Below are 23,118 nucleotides of genomic sequence, written 5' to 3' on the forward strand. Positions count from 1 at the left end.
CGCTCGCTCTCTCTCTCTAATGAATCCCGGTGCTCGAGCCACAAGCTGAATAACAGACAGCCGCTCCACCAATCAGCAGCCTTCTCCGCGTCTGAGTGACGTAATCACGCCACGCCATCAACGTCTCTCCCTGGCGCGAGGTTTGTTGTTCTTCTTGGATTGTCCTCCCTTCCCTCGCTAACCCTCCCCCTTCATTCCATCTTCTCCTGCCCCCACTTTCTATCTGCTTCGTTTCTCCCCATCACACTTAATCTCCCAACCCCTAGCGAGGTTAAGAGTCAACCACATCGCTGTGGGTCTGGAGTCACGTGTAGGCCAGACCAGGTAAGGATGGCAGATTTCCTCCCCGAAAGGACATTAGTGAACCGGATGGCTTTTTCCGACAATGGATTCATGGTCATCATTAGACTCTTAAACCCAGAGTTTTATTGAATCCATAATTCCCCCATCTGCTGTGATGGGATTTGAACTGGGGTCCCCAGAACTTTTCCTGATTTAATGGATTAGCTTTCCAGCAATAATACCACCAGCCCATTGCCTCCCCTCACACTCACTCCTTACACACTCACTATGGTGAACACAGGGTGACTCCCTCCCCTCACTCTCCCCCTGTCAGTGTGACTCCCTCCCCTCACGCTCCTACTGTCAGTGTGACTCCCTCCCCACCTACAGACCCTGACAATACCTGGTTAGTAAACCTTTTGATGTTATCAACTGGAAAGTATTTCCATAACTGTCTTGAGACAAGCCCCTTCAAAATATTTTGATGCAGTGGTTCACAACATAGAGGCTATTTGGTATTTCCCTCTTGTTTAATCCCAGTCTCAAAAATGCTTTGTCGAAATCAATTTCACTTTGTGAATTCCTGCTTCAGGCAAGCACTCAATCTTGATATAAGCAAGAATGTTTTAACTCAAATTTAATGCATCAAGTACTTGAGTACATTAATATTTCTTCTTTTAATTTCAGCAATGAACTACTATATGCTGTGGAAGACTAATTCTGTTCAGTTGATACCAGTGAGTGGATAACCTATTTTTGGAATACTAATTCATTTGATACTATTTTTGTTCTCGATGAAAGTTTAAAATAAAAGCTACAAGGGCTAGTATATAAATAAAATTGTTTATCTTTCTGCAATCTTTTGAAACATCAAATTGCATTTAGTAAACTAAATACAGCACTGCTTTATTACATCATGACCTCGTGCTAGTACATATGGTATTTAGTTTCAAATTCTACATGATATGATGCAGCACTTCACTTAAATGGTACATTAGATCAGGGAGAATGGTTTTCATGTCAGTTTTCTGCAAGTAAGCGAGTTCATCATCATCCTGTAGACAATATCACTGAATGGAATAAATTTTCTGAAAAATGGGAGCAAGTAAGGTGATCTTTTTCATGAAGATAGGACTTTAAAAGATGGCTTTGTTTTTAATGGTCTCTTCATTTAAAGTGAAGTAGAATGGTCTGGATGGGGTCATGGTGATTTATTAACTCTGCCCAAATGGATTCAAATACATCAGGAATAAGATAGAACAGAGATAATAGATCTTCTGCATTCTGCAGTAGCAAGTGACACAATGTAATCACTACAAAATGGCAGTGATTCGAGCATCAAACAACGTAAACATAAGAATGGATAGAAATGCCATGCAGAACATTGGATCTTCGACCCTTAGTACCAGATGGAACAGTTTATGCTGCGAAAACTGTAGAAGTGTGCAGGATCCAGTTTATGCTGCGAAAATTGTAGAAGTGTATATCAATTGAACATTTACTTGCAGGTAACCGTAGGTCTCATAGGCATACATAGTCATTAAGGGGTTCGAGCTTATTAACATGACTTTCAGTTCCTCCTGCCCACATGACTAAAAATGCATAACATTAGGGGTCAGGCAAAGATAGGGTTGGTCCTAGAAATTAGAATCCTAATCGCTATGGAAGAAGAGACTGTGGAACTGACAAGGAGGTTGGTGGCCAATCCATTGCTGATATTAAAGCTAGAATATCAATGACGATATTTACAGCCTGCTTTTCAAAACTGGGCATAAGGATTCAGACATGGTACGATGATGTGGAAAGAGAATGTCCATAACCATTAGTTAATTTTTGTTATGCAGCTACTTAATCATGATAAATGGAAATAAACAATCTGCAGCAAGCCCAACCTTTGCCTCCGAGGATAAAACAAACCAGGAGGAATTACACCATCACATCATTATCCTGCACTCTCTACCAATGTAGAGACATTCAGTTCAGTGGTTATGATTTCACAGATAAACTTGAGGTCATAATTTAGTGAAGGTACCACTAAGATATCCCCATACCTGAGGGCCCCAGTAATCAGAGGGTATTTTGAAACCAGGTCCATGTTTAGACCCAATTCTGGAAACAGTTGTAAGATACTTCATAAAGAAGCAAATACTGTTAGGGGAACAGCTCGTAGAGATGTGGGGAGGCCATGCACAACCTTGAGAAAATGTTGAATAAGTCCATTTGTGTCCACAGTTCTGTCGTTCCAGTACCTGAGAACATGGCATACTTTCTGGTACAGTTAGTGACCATCAGGGAGTGTCTAGCACAGCATTCAGTGCTGCCATATTCCGCCACGGGGTTTAAACAAAAGTGACTTGGTTATGAAAGGGCGAAGCACCTTGATCTCTCTCCAGGCTGCCCAACTCCATCTGACATCTGTGAGATGCAACATGCACCAGAGAGGATCCATGGGTGAGCTACTGCTCCTCCTTCACTCTCCCAGTGACCTCATCATCGACAGTAGGTGAAGCTGAAGTTGGTGCAACTGCACATATACAGGAAACCCCTCAGCAGGCTGAAGATCTAAGCCTGAGCCATTGGATGATGAAAGTCAAGGTCATCTCAGGTAGTGGGACAAAGCAATCAACAGGCTGCTTCCAACTCATTTGCGGATGTAAGGATAACCATCAAAACATAGTATTGGAAAAGTAAGATAAAAAAAACTAATAGCTCAAAGTGTTGATTTTTTCCATGAATATTATATGTCATATAAATGTATAGTTTAAATTATTTTATTCATGTATGTTGAATGGAATTGTTATTATGTTAACAGTTGTACAAATTGATAGGTACACTTAAGGACATGACGCAAATGGACAATCAATGATGGCGCTATGGAAATATCAATCATTGTGTAAAATCTGAAGTGGTGGGATCTCAAAATCATCTAGTTCAGATTTCACTTTTGCGTAACCTTTCTCAAGCCAGAGTTTAGAAACCAACTGGCAAGCCAGCAGGCACTTTTCATCAGTTTATCATCCATCAAAGGCTAATATCTAAATAGCTTCTGTAGTTGTGACATTGTTGTATTTCAGGTGACTGCATGAATGTAAAGAGTTTCTACAAAGCATTGAGACATACAAAGCATGCGAGGGAATCTGCAGCACTCTTCCTTCTGGGTACTAGAGGTCACAGATTGGTCCAAACGAAATATGCCAGATCCATAGACATTTTCATCACAACATTTGTTGGAGGTAAGATCGGACATTGGGCAAGATCATTCTATCTGGCATCTTCCATTGACATTGCATCAGCAGTATAGCTATGTCATACACTCCCTTAGACTCTTTACCTTCCTCACTTGAAGAGACATCCAGCTGCTCCATCTCCCTGTTGGACAATTTCATATCCTTTTGTTGCATAGGAATTTGGAGGGTGCTGCAAGTCATAATGATTCATGAGAATCTGAGATGTACTCTAATGCTCCACTGAAGTGAGCCAAGCAGTGGAACCTAATCTTCAGTGTTCCAGTGTTGCCTTCAAGCCATAGGAGGCATTGAACGTATACTCTTAAGGCTTTTTGGAATCTGCATAGTTGTCATGAGCCAGATCTTCACAGGGTACTCCTTTTTCCAAAGAGCATCCCTCATAATTGTTGAGGGAAGCAAGCAGTTGTGGCACCTGAGTATGACAGAAAGTAGGAGAGACAATTGGAAAGCAAGCGCATCTGCTGGGCTTGTTCGTGGTGGTCACTCAAGAACAGCACATATTTTCTCCCAATCATTTAATTCATGATGACCACAAAATGATTCCAAACAACTCATAGTACAACACATATTGTTAGGGCTTGGATGGAGAGGAATTTGTTACGTTTTTGCAAGAAAATGTTCTTATTAGTATGTGGATATACATACTGGAGAAGGTATAAAACATGACCTACTCTTGGGAAATACGGCATGGTAGGTGACCAAGCTATTAATAGGGCAAGTGATCATAATTCTAGTAGTTTTAAAATAGTGATGGAAAAGAATAGACAGGATCTAAAATTTGAAGGTATAAACTGGAGGAAGGCCAATTTTGATTGTATTAAGCAAGAACTTTCAAAAGTTGATTGGGGGCAGATGTTCATAGGTAAAGGTGCAGCCAGAAAATCGAAAGCTTTCAAAAATGAGACAAGAGTCCAGAGACAATATTTTTCTGTTAGAGTGAAGGGCAAGGCTGATAGGTGTGAGGAATGCCGGATGACAAGAGAAATTGAGTTTTTGGTTAAGATAAGAAGGAAGCATATGTCAGGTATTGACAGCAGAGTTCAAGTGAATCCCTCAAAGAGTATAAAGGCAATTGTTATATACTTAGGAGGGAAATCAGAAGGGCAAAAAGGGGGCATGAGTTAGCTTTGGCAAATAGAATTAAGGAGAATCCAAAGGATGTTACAAATACATTAAGAATAAAAGGCTAACTCGGGAGAGAATAGGGCCCCTTAATGATCAGCAAGACCACCTATATGTGGAACCGCAGGAGATCGAGGAGATACTAAATAAGTATTTTGCATCAGTGTTTATTATGGAGAAGGATATGGAAGCTAGAGAACTGAGTGGGAAAATAAATAGCGACATCTTGAAAAATGTCCATAGTACAGAGGAAGTGGTGCTGGATGCATCAGGGTGGATAAATCCCTTGGACTTGATCAGGTATAAGCTGAAAAATGTGTTGCTGGAAAAGCGCAGCAGGTCAGGCAGCATCCAAGGAGCAGGAGGAAATGAGGAAGCTGGAGAAATCTGCATTCATCCCTTGTGATTAGAGGGTTCCTAAGCGGAAGATGAGGCGCTCTTCCTCCAGGCGTCGTGTTGCCATGGTCTGGCAATGGAGGAGGCCAAGGACCTGCAAGTCCTTGGCAGAGTGGGAGGGGGAGTTAAAGTGTTCCGCCACGGGGTGGTTGGGTTGGTTGGTGCGGGTCACCATCACCTTAACCTCCTTCCACCTATCGCATTCCCAACGCTCCTCCCCCACGTCCCTTCTCCCTACCTTTTATCTTAGCCTGCTTGGCACACCTTCCTCATTCCTGAAGAAGGGCTTATGCCCGAAACATTGATTCTCCTGCTCCTTGGATGCTGCCTGACCTGCTGCGCTTTTCCAGCAACACATTTTTCAGCTCTGATCTCCAGCATTTGCAGTCCTCACTTTCTCCTACTTGATCAGGTGTACCCTAGAATTCTGTAGGAAGCTAGGGAAGTGATTGCTGGGCCCCTTGTTGAGATATTTATATCATCGATAGCCGCAGGTGAGGTGCTGGAAAACTGGATGTTGGCTAACATGGTGTCGCTATTTAAGAAAGGTGTAAGGAAAAGCCAGGGTACTATAGACCGGTGAGCCTGGCATCAGTGTTAGGCAAGTTGTTGGAGGGAATCCTGAGGGACAGGGCTTACATGTATATGGAAAGGCAAGGACTGATTAGGGATAGTCAATGTAGCTTTGTGTCTGGGAAATTGTGTTTCACTAACTGGATTGAGTTTTTTGAAGAAGTAACAAAGAGGATTGGTGAGGGTAGAGCGGTGAATGTGATCTATATTGACTTCAGTAAGGCAATCAACAAGATTCATCATGGTAGACAGGTTAGCAAGATTAGATCTCGTGGAATACAGAGAGTACTGGTTCAAAGGTAGCAGACAGAGGATGGTGGTGGTGGGTTTCTTTTCAGACTGGAGACCTGTGATCAGTGGTATGCCACAAGGATCACTGCCAGAGCCACTCCTTTTCATCATTAATATAAATGATTTGGATGTCAACCTAGGAGATATGGTTAGTAAGTTTGCAGATGACGCCAAATTGGAGCTAAACTGGACAGCAAAGAAGGTTACCTCAGAGTACACCAGAATCTTGATCATATGGGGCAATGGGCTGATGAATAGCAGATGAAGTTTAATTTAGATAAATGATAGGTGCTGCATTTTGCAAAGACAAATTAGAAGTAATATCCTTAATGGTAAGGTCCTGGGAGTGTTGCTGAACAGAGACATTGGAGTGCAGGTTCATAGCTCCTTGAAAGTGGAGGCGCAGGCAGTTAGAATAGTAGAGAAAACATTTGGTATGCTTGCCTGTATTTGTCAGTGCATTGAGTATAGGAGTTGAGAGGTCATGTTGCAACTGTACAGGATATTCGTTAGGCCATTATTGGAACACTGTGTGCAATTCTGGTCTCCCTGCTTTAGAAAGGGTGTTGTGAAACTTAAAAGAGTTCAGAAAAGACTTACAAGGATGTTTCCAGGGTTGGAGGGTTTGAGCTATAGGGAGAGGCTGAATAGACTGGGGCTATTTTCCCTGGAGTGTCGGAGGCTGAGGAGTGACCTTATATAAAATCATGGGAGGCATGGATAGGGTAAATAGACATCTTTTTCCCGGGGTGGGGGAGTCCAAAACTAGAGAGCATAGTTTTAACGTGAGAGTGGAAAGACTTAAAAGGGATCTAAGGGGCAACTTTTTCACACAGAGGGTTGTGCATGTATGGAATGAGTTGCCAGAGGAAGTGGTGGAGACATTTAAAAGACATCTGAATGGGTATATGAATAAGAAGAGTTTAGAGGGATGTGGGCCAAATGCTGGCAAATGGGACTAGATTCATTTGGGATATCTTATTGATATGGACACGTTGGACCAAAGAGTATGTTTCTGTGCTGTATATCTCTATGAATAGCAGCACGGTGGCACGGGCGGCACGGTGGCGCAGTGGTTAGCACTGCTGCCTCGCAGCGCCAGAGACCCGGGTTCAATTCCCGACTCAGGCGACTGACTGTGTGGAGTTTGCACGTTCTCCCCGTGTCTGCGTGGGTTTCCTCCGGGTGCTCCGGTTTCCTCCCACAGTCCAAAGATGTGCAGGTTAGGTGAATTGGCCATACTAAATTGCCCGTAGTGTTAAGTAAGGGGTAAATGTAGGGGTATGGGTGGGTTTCGCTTCGGCGGGTCGGTGTGGACTTGTTGGGCCTAAGGGCCTGTTTCCACACTGTAATCTAATCTAATCTAATCGAATGTATGACATTCAATCAATTGCTTCTTCTACCTCTGGAAATCCAGTGATGATGTAGCATCTGACCAATTGGCTTTGAATCTGCTTTTCACAAATTTGTTGGCTCTTCTGAACAAGGCATTAATTACCTCCTTAATATATCTGTGCATAGTTAATTATAAGATGCTACCCATCCTCATTGGAGCCCTGGAATGAACTGGTGATTTTGAAATTAAATCCTTTAATTACTCTGAAATTTGTTGAAATTAAATTACCTCCCAATTCATAAGGAAAAATATCTTCCAGAAGCAGCTGAATAACAGAATCCTTTGACATCGCTGACATTTGCACGTTGTTGCTATGCCAACCGTATATTCAACTACATAGCAATCAGCAACCAAACATTGTTATAATCATGACTTCTGCTGGTTCCCTTTTGTTGACATTCCTGGCATATTTTATGCAAAGTACTTTGTCACATTTTGTTAGTTTTTCTCTAGATTCATCATAGCTAGCAGAAGCACTGGGTGTACTTTTACCCATCTTCTCTGTCTGAGGTGAAATGCAGACAAAAAGCTAAGATCTGGTTAGCATAGTCTTTATTGCCTCCGTCCTTATGAGAACTTTTGACCAATGGTGAACCCTATACTTTATAACAACAGTATCCTGGTCTCAACTACACTATTATGCACTCTCCGTCCTCAATATGTACTCCCTGGCATTTGGGCCCATCATCTGTTACGCTAGACTCTCAGGACCTTGTCATTGTCCTTCTTTCTGTAACTCTGGCTCTTCTGACATTCATGCTTGTAATAGATGGTCATCGTCCCTGTGTACTTCAGCTTCCAAGTTCCTCATTCTGCTCCTACATGTTTTTGTAGATCCACCACAACTCACCTTACCTCCCTCAGCCAGCTATGATCTGATTTCAGTTCACTGCCAGCAGCAAATCTCAATGCAACAGTATCTTCTCTCTCATGATGCAAGAAAACATCCCATGAAACAAAAGCAGGCATCATTCAATCCAAATCTATCAGGAAGTTTTCCTTGCTAGTTTGATACCACCTTCAAGCCATAAATCTGAATGCAGGATTTTGCTGCAGTTAATAACCAAAGTACTATTTAATCTAGCATATGTTGTTTAATGGATATGCAAGATTTGCTAATGCATTAAAAATAGATTCCTGCCAGTTAGCGCTGCAAAGTTCAATCTATTATCTGCTGCTAGCTTATTTCCAAATTTCCATCCTACCATTGTGCCATCTTACCTCTTGCATAATTACGTGTACCTGTTTTGTTTTCTAATGTCAGCAGCAATATAGTTTCCAGCCAATTACTCAGAATGGATTGAAAGAGTGATTAAGGTGAATGTGCAGTCTTTCATAAGTTTTAATAAAAATATTTTTATTCAGATATTCCAATAGCACAACTATTAAAAAGACATTCTTACCCATTTCAGTAATTTCAGAAACACTAATGACGAATTTTATACAGCATTTTCATATAATTTGATTCAAAGACTACAACTGTAAATTAAAATCCCCACATCCATACAATAGAGTGCCAAATATTTACAGATCACACATACAGTACAAAAATCTTTGTCCTTTGACATGATATTTATATCTTTGAACAGTAGTAAAGAATGTTAAATACAGTAGTAACTGACCAATGCAAACGCAGGACTCAAAACAGACCAAATGTCTCTCAACTATGTTAAAACTGCTTTACGTGTATATTGCCAGCAGGAAATAGTCTTCCTCAACCCTTGCACCCATGTTTGCAATAATATGAAATTTTCATTCTCAGATGATTCATTTTTGAGACTGTTTAAGTACTGCCAAATTTTAAATGGTTGGTTTTATGTCAAAGGAAAGAAAAAGTGTCCATTTTTGTTCCATCTAAGATTCTAAATGCAACTTGAGACAACACCATTATTATGAACCCTTTTGGTCTAAACGATGTATGAAATATTCACAGATGCAATTCTCTTCCAATGACAACTGGAAAACTGAGAATTTCATAATTCCTTGAAATTGCTGCTGGTTGATCAACATCAGTTCTTGATAACTAGATTGCATTATTGTGTTGGGAAAAAAAAATCTCTCCCATCCTTCCCAGCTTTGGTTACCATTATCCTGTTTAGCCTAGTTCACATTAACAATTTGTCTCCCCATCCCCTTTACAAAGCCATTGCTACACTCTGATACCCCAGGTTCTTATAGCTTGTCTCCTTGTCATCCTCAATCTTGGCTCCTATTTGATATTGTTGCTGGAGGAGAATTGAACTATGCTGCATGTTCAGTCTGGGAATTGTGGCTCTTCAAATTATCAAAACAATTGGGAATTCCTGCCCATCTGGAAGAAACTAAGAATATTGGGAAGGAGGAAATTGTGGATGGAGCATATTATGTTGTATGCGACAGTATACTTTTCACAGGTTCTCCAATTAAGACACAGCTGCATTGTTGTAAACAAGAGTATATAATATAATTTTAGTCTTCTATGCTATTGAGCTATCTTCAACTTCTTACTGAATTCCCTACCACACATGTGCACGAGCATTGCACAAATACCTTCTCAGCTTTACTGCTGCTACATCACTCATTCATGCCTTTGTTAGCTCCTGACTTGACTATCCCGCACATCTTGAACAGCTCCCCTACCCTCTGCAAACCTGAGGTCATCCAAATCTTCACTGCCACTGTTATAACTTGTATCAAGTTTCCATTCAGACGTCCCCCCCATCTCCCTCATGCTCTTTGGCCTTCATTGATTCTGGTCTCGTTATGAAACTGTCATTCTTGATTGCACTTCTGTAGTGTCCTCTGCTTTTGCTTTAGTTGTCATCTCTTTCTGTAATAATTTCTTCCATGCCTACAGTCCTCTGGAGATTCTGAACTCTTGAATATTCCTGATTTTAATTACCCTATCATTGGCAGTACCGTTACCTCTTCAGGTCCTAAGTTCAGGAATTTCCTCCATAGATGTCTCCAACTCGCTACATTTTCTTCTTTTAAGATAAAACTTTGTGACCAAGCTTTTTAAATATTCTCTTGCATACCTCAGTGACAAACACCCTGAAATGCTTTATATCAAGAGTGCTATATAAATGCAAGTGAAAGAACAATTCATTGCTTTCCGGGTTAACACACTGCATTGTAGGATTAAGAGTGTAGAAAAAAAATGATCCTGAACACAGTAGAACCCTGGTCCAATTTAATAATTTCTCTCTTCCTGTGATCATCATACAACGTTTTCTTTGAGAAGGCAAGTAAACATATAAGATACAAATAATTATAGAATCGTTGTGGTTCTGTTCGCCGAGCTGGGAATTTGTGTTGCAGACATTTCGTCCCTTGTCTAGGTGACATCCTCAGTGCTTGGGAGCCTCCTGTGAAGCGCTTCTGTGATGTCATTTATAGTGACTTGTACCAATCATGTTGTTCGACTGGGACAACACTACTATTATAGGACAAGCCAAACAGAGAACAGCCAGGGAATTCCTAGAGGCATGGCACTCATTCACAGATTCAATCAATAAGCACATCGACCTGGACCCAATATACCGGCCACTGCAGCAGACAGCTGGAACTGACAACCGAAAGTGGCAGGTACAAATCACTATAAATGCCGGAGGAAACATCACAGAAGCGCTTCAAGGAGGCTCCCAAGCACTGAGGATGTCACCTAGACAGGGGACGAAATGTCTGCAACACAAATTCCCAGCTCGGCAAACAGAACAACAACAACGAGCACCCGAGCTACAAATCTTCTCCCAAACTTTGAATTATAGAATTGCACAATGGATTTTGAAAAGACAGACTGAAGACAAAGAGTAAAACATTTCAAATTTCTAACATCTGCAGTAGCAGTGGAAAATGGTTGAAATACTGACCAGGTCAAGCAGCACTTATGGAAAAAGAATCTCAGTTTATTCACAGATATTGCTGACTCTGAGTATTTTCACCGTTTTCTGTTTAAATTACCAAGTTAATGAGAGCTGAGCACTTCTCATCAGTTTGTATATTATGCACACAGTTCACATGAAGGAACTGTTGTGCCTATTTCTGATTCACAAATAATATTGAAGAGAATACCAAACTGAATTTCACAATGTAGACAAGAAATTAAGTACAATTAATGAAATGGAAATGGATGATATTTAGAAAATTCCTGATTACACATGATGCTGCAAGCAGTAATGTAAAATACTCAAATGTAGACTATTGTGTGAAAACAAGTAGTGAATAGTCTAATCAATCAATCTGCAATATAACATGGAATTACAAAATTGTTATTGTACAGAATAAGGCCATTTGGCCCATTGTGTCTGCACTGACTCTCTGAATGAGCAATTCATCTAGTGCTATACCCCACCTTCCAGTCACAGCATGACTAATATTAAACAAAATAATTACATTTTGCTCATCTTTCCTAAAGGCACTCAATTCCTTGCTGGGATACAATTCCATTTGGCACTTTTTTTTGGCATTTCTTCCAAATGCTTTTATTAATGTGCTATTACTCAATAGTAAGTGACACCAGATTATTTGACTGTCTCTGGATGAAAAATGATCGCAGCAAATCCTAAACCTAGTTTACCATGCATATGTGAAAACTTCTAACAGGGGTTATTGTTGTGATTGAGAACAGGAATCTGGGGACAAAAGATTTTGAAGAAAGGCTTGTTGAGACCTTACTGAGATTTGGTTTGGCCAAGCACTGGAAAGCCAAGGGACTTATACTATTTTGGTGCACAAAGTCTGCAATAAGTATCTCTTTTTCTCAACCATCTGGTTCCCTTTCTTGTGGTTTTTGCATTGATATAGCAGCCAGAAGATTGCAAAGAAAATCACTTGGGAGTAATTTAACAGGGAAAATATTGTTTTCTAAAATAGAAACCCTAGATACTTATTCCTAGTTAACTTGTGATCAATATTGAATGTAGTTATAAAATTGTAGCAATCTCGCATAAGTGAGTGCAGATTTCAACCTTATAGATGGTAACCTTCCAAAGCAAATTGCCTCTGTACAATCTGCCCCGTTTTCATCCCAGCTTATTGGCCAGCTGACAAAGTAGGAATATGTTTGCACATATGAAGAGGTCTGTGGATGAGGCTGTATTCAGATTTCTAAGTAGAATGTTGTACATGCATTTGCACCAGTATTTGTTATCAAAATTTTTGAATTTTTCACCTGACATGTTCTTTGTTCAATTAATACTTTAATAAGCTAAAATTTCAACCTTAAATCATTAAAAAAAGAGTATGGGGTCCAGTGACATGATATATTCACCAACACACTGTCTGTAGAACAATTTATGCATTCATTCATGTGACAATCCATAGAAAGGAGAGCATTCCTATCTTTTATTTAGGCTGTAAAAAGAGCAAGGACACTTTTTTAAACACACAATAATCTGCATTTGGATAGCAACATTGTACAACTTCCTGAGGTGTTTTAGGTACTTAAGTAGCAGAATAAAAAGCTAATTATGGGGAGGAAAATGCTTTAGGAGCAAAAGTATGGAACTTAATTAAATATATGTGTTTCTAAAATTACCTGATTGCTTGAAATAGGAAAACAATAACTATTCTTGTTTTTTTTAGAGCACAGATTTGAGGTAGTTGTGGAATGTAAAATAACCATCTTGACTGCAAAGGCTTTTTTTTGATACATCGGGTTTAATTGGCGTCAGATCTATTATTTGGGCTAAATTTAACAAAAATCATATAAATTGGGAAACACAGTCATCCCTGCTCAAAGTGCAGCAAATACCTCCCAACACTAAATGTTTATGGAAGATTTACAAAAACCTGTACTTTGAGTAAGAATTTGTCTTGTAGCGAGGTGGGTAAGAAGTAGAGCTATTTGTGTTTTTTGTAAAACTCCCTATTGGGAATGTAGGTGAATTAAGACGTAATTCTATAACTGTATGTTCAACGGTTCATTTTTAAAAATAAAGTCAATTGAATTTACAAGCAAGAAAATCTAATGAGATTTGGTTGCTTTTCCAAATTGAACTGTTGTTCTTGTAGGTGTTTGATGCTAGTTATGAAAGAAGTGTAGATCCTGAGCTAGCTTGTTCATTCCCAGCAACATATTTGCTTAGTGCTTTCAGTGAACATTAGAGGTATTTTATAACATCAGAGAAAAGGTTAACATAAAAAAGAACAGATTTATGATCTCGCATTTGAAATAGAAACTTCTGTGCTTCTACCCAGAAGATTTGAATCCTCAATGAATTTGTGAGTCCTTTACAATTTCTGTGCAAGGTTAAAAAACAGTTTCTAGTTCCTGAATATTTCTTAAAAATCTGAATTAATGCTTAAGAAATAAACATCCAAGTTCTAAAAGTTATAGCTGAACAGAAATTGGAGTAGAAAATATTTTTCTGTACAGCTGGAATCTTTATTCTCAGCTTCAATCACCTCAACTGTTAAGTTTTACAAGATAACCTCAAGTTCAGTGCCAAATTTGTTCACCAATCCATTATCTCTGATATTATTTCCATAATGAAGAGTGTTTGAAAGCTAAGTTTCAAGGCTTTCGGCTGATACAGAATTTGATGTATATTTTCATTAAAAGATGGAATGATTTTGAATTTGCTGCTGCTGGTTACTTTATTTCATTTCTTATCTGAATTGAAAAGTATCCTACCATCTGTTTACCTTATTAACGGCTGTGCACAGTTTAGAAATATTTTCAGCTTTAAGTTTGCCAAATAAATCTTCTAGTATTTAGCTTTTATTTTGGAAATATATTAAAGTAATTTCAAGTAATTAGAGTAAATTTAGCAACTTGAAAAGGGAGGTCAATATTTAGCTGGAAATCAGTCCTTCACTGTTTAGATTATATACATATGATATCAATTAAAAATGATAATCCCATTTTAAATTTCTATCACTGGTTAAGAAGCCATTGACAATAAGCAATAAATGGAACAAACAGCATAAGTCTGATCAAAGTATGAGTTTCCATTTTATAATTCCTTTTGCAAAATGAGGACATGCCAACATGCTTCAGGGTCAACTAGTTTTGAAGTTAATCATTATTGCAGTTGTAAAAAAAAATTATAACAACTTTGCACAAAGCAAAGTCTGATAAAACAGCAATGAAATTCATGACCAGACCATCTGTTTTAGTGATTAACAGCTGATTGTTGGCCAGGACACCGAAATGTTCTGGCTCTCTTCGAATAATGCTTTTGGATCTTTTAGATTCACCTGACAAGAGCAGATGGGGTCTTGGATTAGTGTCCCATGGAAACAGCACTTCCAATAAAGCAACATTGTACAGGATTAAAACGTCAGCGAGATTATATGTTCAACATCTTGACTTAACTACAAGTATAGTAACACTGTGAGAAGTCATATATAATAACCAACCTGAAGAACAAGTGTATTATCTTTAATTATCGACCACACGCTCTTCCCTAATCTTTGGTTTTATGAACTGTCACATCAATACTTCAGAGGTTATGTCACTGTCAACCACACCTCCAATTACTGATATAGATATGTGTGAAAAATCAACAAGTACTGCACCCAATTTCATTCTTCCAAATGAGCAAATATGAGAGATTTGAAAATGCATTAATGCAGAAAAATTGCTATACAAATTTTACAGTTAACATTTGTCATTTATACTTGGCATTGTACTAAAGTTAGCCTGATTTATTTCTTGAGAATTGTATAGATCATTTAAAATAAACCTAAGTAACTGTGAATATATCTACAAATATGTTATAACAATGAAAGACTTGAAACTGGTTCTTATGCTAAATGTTGAAAAATTGGTAGAAATGTCTTAAATCTGCATGGCCTACTACTATATACAGTAAAGCACAGCCAAACTGTATGTCTATTCTATTTACTTCCTCTTCCTCATAATGTTATAGATTTTTGTTAATGTCTATCAGTCTCAGTCTTGGTAATTTCAATTGACTTAACATTCTCAGCCTTTTAGGAAAAGGAAGTCCAGATTTCCATATACTGAAACAACAGAAGAGAAGCAAGATTTCACTAGGTTCATTCCACCCCAAATTTGATGGAACAGAATCTCAGCCTGCCTCTGAAATCCTGATGCATAGTATGGTGACTTGATGACCTCGCTAGCTTGAGCTGGCAACATGCATCCACATAGACACATTGCACCATTTTGAAAATATATTTTCTTCAATGTTGTTTAGTGGAGCAAAGGAAATAAAGTGGGATCCGAACGAATGCACTCACTTCTGTGCAGACACATCAAGCCTTGTGGGCAATCCTTTTGGGGGATCAGTCACCTCCCCCTTAGAGACTTGGCACTAGCATTCCATCAAGCTCAACAGAAGGTACAAAGTGCCAACCTCTAAGGGTGATCAGTCATCAGATCTCCTTTGGCCCTTGACCACTGGAAAAAGAATGAAACAGAAAACAATGAAATGGGAGACATAGGTGGAATCCTGGTGGAGTCAGGTTCTATTCATCCTTGTGAATTGATATATTCGCTTCTCTACATAGTTGGTTACTCTCACACAAACACTTGATGGAAAACAGAAAATCTGCCTCCTTCAACAATAAATTAAATAGAAAATCAGGATGGCAGTCCCTCGAGCAATTTAAAATGAATATGAATTTGGATTGTACTTCCTCAAATGGTGAGCTAAAGTTGCTCGATGCAAATTTGAAGATGGAAAGGATATGTAATTAAACAAGTTAGTGGTTTACCTCAGCCCCTCTGCTTTCCAACTTCTTCCATTCTAGAATTCTGGGTGAAGAAGCCCACAGCTGACCTCCCTGACCTGCTAAACATTGAGACACTTCAGTGGCCAATTAATGGCTACTTACTAACATTGCTAGTATGAATCCAGTGGCAGCTGAGACTGTTATCAACTTGCTACATCAGGGGGTAGGAGGGAAAGCTCTGGTTCAAAAGGTATTAAGTATATAATCGAAGGATTGGACATCAGGTGGAGGGATTCAGGAGGCACAGCCTGCTTTTATTGTTGAAAGTCCTACACCTCTTTCTCCATGGGCTTCCCCTGCAAACCTCTGCATGACTTATATATGGTTTGGCTACTCTGTGATCCTGCAGAATGTAAGTGGTCTTTTTTCTGCAGCAGCCACTACCTTTCCTGTCATGTAGTGGATGAGATGTCTCAACAACAGTAAATTATTTTTCCAGATAATATTGAATGTGAGTTTTTTTCAATTTTCTCAGATAACCAATATTAGAAGCTTTAACAGACTTAAAAATATCAAAATGATGAAATATCCTTAGGTGTTCAGAATTGCACCTGACAGTTCCAATCTTCACCAGCCCCCAACAAATACTTAACCAGAATTCCAAAGAATAATGTATTTCAATAACAATGATCATAGAATCCCAACAATACAAAGTTGCTTTATGCAGCTACTAGGATTAATACTAAATGAAAGCAGTTAAAACATTTCCATTCAGAAAAATATAAAGACAGTAGAAATTTTCAAATTTAACAAATGAATCTATCTTTACTGTATAAATGAATTCAGGTTTGTGTATTTCCATTAATGCAGGTGTTTATATCAAGTTTCCAGCAGTTACAATATTGTCATAAAATTATTCAACGTGGAAGGATAGCATGTAGCTCATCCTGGCTTTTTGAAAGAGATAGCCAATTAATTCTATCCTCTTGCTCAGACCCCATAAAACCTCACCTCATCATTTTTTTGATTCAAGTATTTACCCACTTTCTTTTGAAAAGTGCTTTCGAGTCTGTTTCTACAATTTCAGTTAGTGCATTCCAGATCATAACAAAATGCAGTATTTCTTTTTTCTGTTCATGTCATTCTTTTACCAATAATTTTTAACTGTTATCTTTTGCCCCACCTGCATGTAAAATTTCTTCTCATCTACTCCATCAAAATCTTTCACAATTTTGAACACCTTCCCCAAATCTGTTGTTAACCTTCTATGCTTTAAAGAGAAATATCCCAGATTCTCCAGTCACTCAAGTAACCGATGTCCTTTATCTCTCAGACATTTCTAGTAAATCACCTCAGCCCCATCTCCAAGGCCTTGACATCCTTCCTCCAGTCTTTCTCCTTGCTTTGGCCACAAAATCTCAGCTGAAGCTTAACCAGTGTTCTATATTTTCACCTTAAAATGGCATTTTTTGTTATAACTGCATCAGTCTGCAGATGGAAAACAAGCTACAGTCTGGTTTGGTTACAAATTACCAATAACTTTACAAAATACACAACTAAACACAAGAAAAACAAGCTATTTGTGATAGAGAACCAAAATGTTTGCACTTACTAGGGATTTTAATAATCTCAAGTCTGCAAATATGCACAGTTTTCAAACTGTAATAACTGTTTCATTCTGTACTTTAAAAGAAATGCTTTCCTGATTGAATTAAATGGATTGACACTTATATGAAAATATAAGGGCCAGATTTTCCACATTTTTGTAAGTCTATACTATAAATGTTAAATAAACAATGTAGACTACCTCTTTCTCCAATCACATATTCTGTCACCCTCATTTGTGTGCGTATACATTTATACAAGCACACATAGATTCAAGGTTATATTCATCAATGGACCATGCCATCTAATATGAACAAAAACGTACATATCGTACTGGCATGGAATGCTTTCTTTCTTGCTGATAATTACTGGAAATGAGGACTACCATTCTGATCGTCCAAGTAAAAAAGGAAGGCTTTTTTGTTTAATCAGTATATACACAGTCGTGGCTTTTGTAATAAGCTTATCTTTAAATAATCAGAATCTTTGATAGCTAATTCTACTTGCTTTATAAACTAACTAAAGTGAGTGGATATCTGATTTGACACTTTCCTTCATCTTGTTTGCCTAGCAAAGTAGCAATCAGGATGACAAATGACAGATCTCCAATCTCTTCAAAATCAAACCTAAGCAATAGAACAAATTTTTGAATGTTTCCCAATGCTATCTAGTTAACAATGAAAAAATAATGATATTTGGCACCCTTATTACTAACATATAAATTGTATTTTAAAGAAAACAGTACCATATATCATTAGACATCAAAAGCTTGATATTTAACATATAGATTGATGTAAAAAGCTTTCTATTTCTCATTCTCCTTTAATAATTGTATATTGATATTACAGAACAAGACACACTTAGAAATTGCAATCTGCAATGGCTAGTCAGTAGACAGGGCACAGAGGGAAAGGTCATACACATGACCGTTATACTTAAGATGTAAACATGTAAACAGTTATATTGCTAGTATAGCTTGGGTCAGGAAAAAGGATATGCAACAGCACAAACACAATATTCCCAGTTATCCAATATGTGTTGGCCTTGTTTGTCTTATGATTTGGATCATATTTGCACAACTATGTCTGGCAGCAACTCTTTTGAACACCCTTCAATTGATTTTCCATTAAACTATCTCCCTATCTTCCAAATTACATTTCAAATGGACCTTTTCTTCCCTTTATAACACAATAAATTAAATTTTAACCCTTTAAGTATAAAATTATCACTGAACAGTATATTTTATATTAAGCACTTTTATCCCCTTTACTCCCCAGTATTTCAGTGCTTTGAACTCTTAACAGTCTCATCCACAAGGAAAGCTAAGTTCCTGCACTATTCTTAGCTCTAGGATCAACTTCAAATGGCATCAAGAGCTGTTCCTACTGTGCTTTATAAACTTTGTCTCATAAAAAAATTTCTTGCTTTTGACTGAAACACAAGTTATCATAAATAGAACTAAATTAATGTGAACAGAAATGTTGATACACTGGTCCAGTTCTTTGTAATCTTAATCGTAAAAATATGTGGTGTCATCAATATGGCCTCTTTAAATTCATGGAGAAGCAAATATTAGTAACTGTCTTTGTCTTTCCAGTTTGTTACCCACTGCTTCTTCTGCGTTTTCTTTTTTGTAAAGCCTTCTGTAATAAAATAGCGCTCTTCTTTGCGGATCTTCACAGCATGATACTTTGGCATGCTCCTGTAGTATCGTGTTCTCTTGAAGAAGCCACACTGCTCGAAAGAGAACAGGTCAGAAAAAAATATAATATCATGCATTTAACACTGCAATTAATTTGTGAAGAAGTGACTGACCAATACAACTGCTGTGGGCATGCGTCATCTGTGGGTAATTCTTAGGAGATCAGATAAGAGTGCACGAAAGAAAAGTGGGAAATAAATCAAGGGGATCCCAAAGATATTTTATCAGTACGTAAGAGTAATAAGATAACTAAGGAAACAGTACTCCCCACTAAAGACCAAAAAGAAAGCCAATGCATAGAGGTGGAAAATTTGGGTATGCTTCTGAACATTTTGCATCTGTCTTGACAAAAGTGGGGGGTGGGGTGATGTATAACTTTAGGTGAGGAGTGTGTGATATTTGGTATGATAAAATGGGGTCAGAGAAAGCTTGAAAGAAATAAGTGTCCTTGAAAGTGGAAGAGTCACTAGAGCCAGATGAAGTATATCCCAGACTGTTAAAAGACACCAGCGAGGAAATAATACATGATCTGACTTTCCAATTCTCCTTGGATGTAGCAATTGTGTCAGGGGATTTGAAGACTGTTAACATTATACTTTTGTTTAAAAATCGCATAAGGTATAGAACAAATAATTGAGTAAAGTAACCATTGCCCCATTCTGCCATTAGAAAGAGAGAGTTGACCAGAGGTGGTTTAACCTGAAGGTCACCATACCTCAAGCAAAGGGAGAAGTTGAGATAGAAGGACCTTCATGATACCGTCAGCTGGTGCTGGAATCAAACCCATGATATTGGAATCACTTGACATTGCAAACCAGCTTTCCAGCCAACTGGGCTAAATGACCCCATTAAATAATTACCGACCACTCAGTCTAATCTCAGTAGTGGGCAAATGATTGGAGTTAATTCTGAGTGGGTAAGGTGAGAACTCTGAGACAGGCAGTCAGCATCACTGAAAGGAGTGTGTGACATGAGGACTACACAGCAGGCAGTCGCAGACAGAGTTAGGTTCATTGCAGCAGATTGAAAGTGGTTCTTATTGTACTACAAAGAAAGATGCTAGCTGTTTGGTGAGATTCTGGTAAGTGGTTAAGGTAATTTTCATTCTTCAGTTTTAATATACATACACAAATTGGTGGTAAAGTTAATAAAACATGTAAAAGATAACATAAGTAAGTAAATATAATTAAAAGTTAAATTGGGGTAGCACGGTGGCTCAGTGTTTAGTACTGCTGCCTCACAGTGTCAGGGATCCGGGTTCAATTCCAGCCTCAGGCGACTGTCTGTGTGGAGTTTGCACATTCTCCCTGTATCGGCGTGGGTTTCCTCCAGGTACTCTGGTTTCCTCCCACAGTCCAAAGATGTACAGGTTAGGTAAATTGGTCATGTTAAATTGCTCATGGAGTTAGGTGCATTAGTTAGGGGGAATGGGTCTGGGTAGGTTACTCTTCGGAGGGTCGGTGTGGACTAGTTGGGCTGAAGGGCCTGTTTCCATACTGTAGGGAATCTAATCTAATCTGAATAATTAAAGCTCATTTAGGATATAATTTAGGTGATGTGTCAAAGCTGCAGCATATGGGAACTCCTTGGTAGCATTATGATCCAGGGCAAATTCATTTGCAATAATTGTTTGAAGTTCAACTTGCTTGAGCTCAGAGTTTATGAGCTGGAGGCTGAACTACAGACACTGCAACACATCAGGGAGGAGAGAAGGAAATAACACTCCATTTGGGATAGGATCTTCCTTCTCGGTCAGTAGTCAGGAACAGGAAGGTATAACTGGCAGTAAGGGAGGTAAGGGGACACAGACTGGAAGGAGTGTCAATCTCTGTCATTGTTAAACAGGTTTGGAGTTCTTTGAATGAGAGCAGAATCGAGAGGTTGAATGCGAACACCGACCATGACATATTGGCACAGGAAGCAATTCAAGCAGGGGAAGCAACTTGGAATATAGTGGTGACAGTATGGTAAGGGAGGTTGATACTGTTCTCTGCAGTGAAGAACAAGATCCCAGATGGCTATGTTGTCTGCTAGGTGCGAGGAATCAGTATATCAGCTCAGCGTTGGAAAGGACTGTAGTTCAAAGTTTGTGCGAAGATTTGTAGCTCGGGTGCTCGTTGTGGTTCTTTTCGCCGAGCTGGAAGTTTTTGTTGCAAACGTTTCGTCCCCTGGCTTCCGTGGCTGTTCTCTGTCTGGCTTGCCCTATGATAGTAGTGTTGTCCCAGTCGTATTCATGTTGCTTGTTGTCTGCGTGTGTGGCTACTAAGGATAGCTGATCGTGTCGTTTCGTGGCTAGTTGATGTTCATGTATGCGGATTGTTAGCTGTCTTCCTGTTTGTCCTATATACTAAGGACTGTAGTGGGTTGGGGAGGATCCAATGGTTGTGCTCCATGTCAGCACCAATGATAAGGGGAGAAATAGCTATATATGGAATATAGCTTCCATATATTCCTAGATGTACGGAATGAGAATATGTAGAAGAATATTCTACATATATTCTACCTCCAGATATGTAGAATATGTGGAAGTAGGTGCTAAATTAAATCTGGAACTTCAGAAGTTATAATTTCTGAATTGTTATCTGAGCTGTGTGGAAATTTGTACTGGGTACATAAAATCAGAGAAGTGAATACATGGTTCAAAAATTAGCATGGAAATGTGGATTCTGGTTTGTGGACCACTGGTGCTCGTAATGGACTATATAACTGGAATGATCAGTATCTGAACCGTGTTGGAGCCAGTGTTCAGTGCAAATCACATATTTATTATCATTAAATTGGATTAAATATGTTGCAATATAAACAGTGTGGTGGTATTAGATAGGTCCCACGTGATATGGAAAGTTTCATATTAAAAGTGCCCCTTGTGTGATAAAGGCCAAATCAGCTGAGGTTGGTCATTTACTTCTCCACTTTTACACACAGGAAAGAAAAGAGATGAAGAAATATCAAAGATCAGTAACGATGGGCATCCACCAATCAAAGTTTTCTAATAAAATCATTACAATTCAATGCAATAATCATATAATATATTTAGTCTATAAAATGCTATATCAGTAGGAGGATAAAAACAGTTAGTAAGTTAGAGAAGAAACCAGATAAATCTGGAATTTGTTAGAAAGAAAAACAGCAGAAGATTAACCCACACCACATAGAGAAAAGGGAAGGAAAATCAGAGTTGTTTATGAAACAGATTAAAGTAGTCCTTTCTGCTAAAGTTCTTTTTGGACATGGGAAAAAGTGTCACAACATTTTATAAATAGTTGATTTAGCATTTTGGTATTATAAAATTTCGACTTCACAAAAATACAAACAGAGTAAAGGTGTTAAAGAAGCGAACTAAGCAATCACAATCTTAAAAGTGAACATCACTATCACAATTCATATACAAATTGTTACAATTTCCATGAACATAACCACTTTGTTCATGAAGAAAACAATTTAAGTGGTGTAGTTAGAAATTACTGTTGGGGATAAGGACAAATGCTTTTCTGGCTGATGCTGAACTAGCTAATCCAGAGTACATCAGGAAGGACAGTATAACTGCCCTCAGATTTCCCACTCGCTATTGCTATTGGAATCACTGCTGTTGAAAATGTAAGTGTAAATATTCAGTGAGGTCAGAATTAAGCTCACTCAAGTCCTCTGCTATTCCTTGGCTTTCTGACATTTAGGAATGAACTTTTCTCCAAATTCCTGGATGAAATTAAACAGGAGAGTAGTGGCAAAAGGAGCGAAGTTGGACAGCAAAACCAATTATGGGAAGTGTTTAGTTATGATAAGATGTACTTTAGATGAACCAGCTGTTCTTTTGCTGCCAGTTAATTTTTGTAAATCCAATTTATTGAACAATTCACAAAAGGCCTGTGAGGGCAACT

The 23,118-nt window shown here is 38.5% G+C and overlaps 1 protein-coding gene and 1 long non-coding RNA gene across 4 annotated transcripts in view; one reads left to right on the forward strand and one right to left on the reverse strand.

Annotated features, from left to right (window-relative positions):
- Window positions 1-23,118, forward strand: part of LOC122539936 — a 76,876-nt gene continuing 53,758 nt past the window's right edge. For both annotated transcript variants that reach the window (XR_006309210.1, XR_006309211.1), the window contains exons 1-3: window positions 1-140; window positions 970-1,019; window positions 3,357-3,515. This is a non-coding gene — a long non-coding RNA (uncharacterized LOC122539936). The remainder of the gene's footprint in view (window positions 141-969; window positions 1,020-3,356; window positions 3,516-23,118) is intronic.
- The window catches only part of LOC122539933 (integrin alpha-3-like), a 163,972-nt gene continuing 153,628 nt past the window's right edge, over window positions 12,775-23,118 (reverse strand). Inside the window, exon 25 of one of the 2 annotated variants that reach the window (XM_043675133.1) lies at window positions 12,775-19,272. In XM_043675133.1, the coding sequence (XP_043531068.1) occupies window positions 19,111-19,272 (162 nt within the window). In that variant the 3' untranslated portion in view covers window positions 12,775-19,110. The remainder of the gene's footprint in view (window positions 19,273-23,118) is intronic. The other variant, XM_043675134.1, reaches the window with a different exon arrangement.

The sequence above is a fragment of the Chiloscyllium plagiosum genome, chromosome 33 (assembly GCF_004010195.1).
Source record: "Chiloscyllium plagiosum isolate BGI_BamShark_2017 chromosome 33, ASM401019v2, whole genome shotgun sequence".
Lineage (NCBI taxonomy): Eukaryota > Metazoa > Chordata > Chondrichthyes > Orectolobiformes > Hemiscylliidae > Chiloscyllium > Chiloscyllium plagiosum.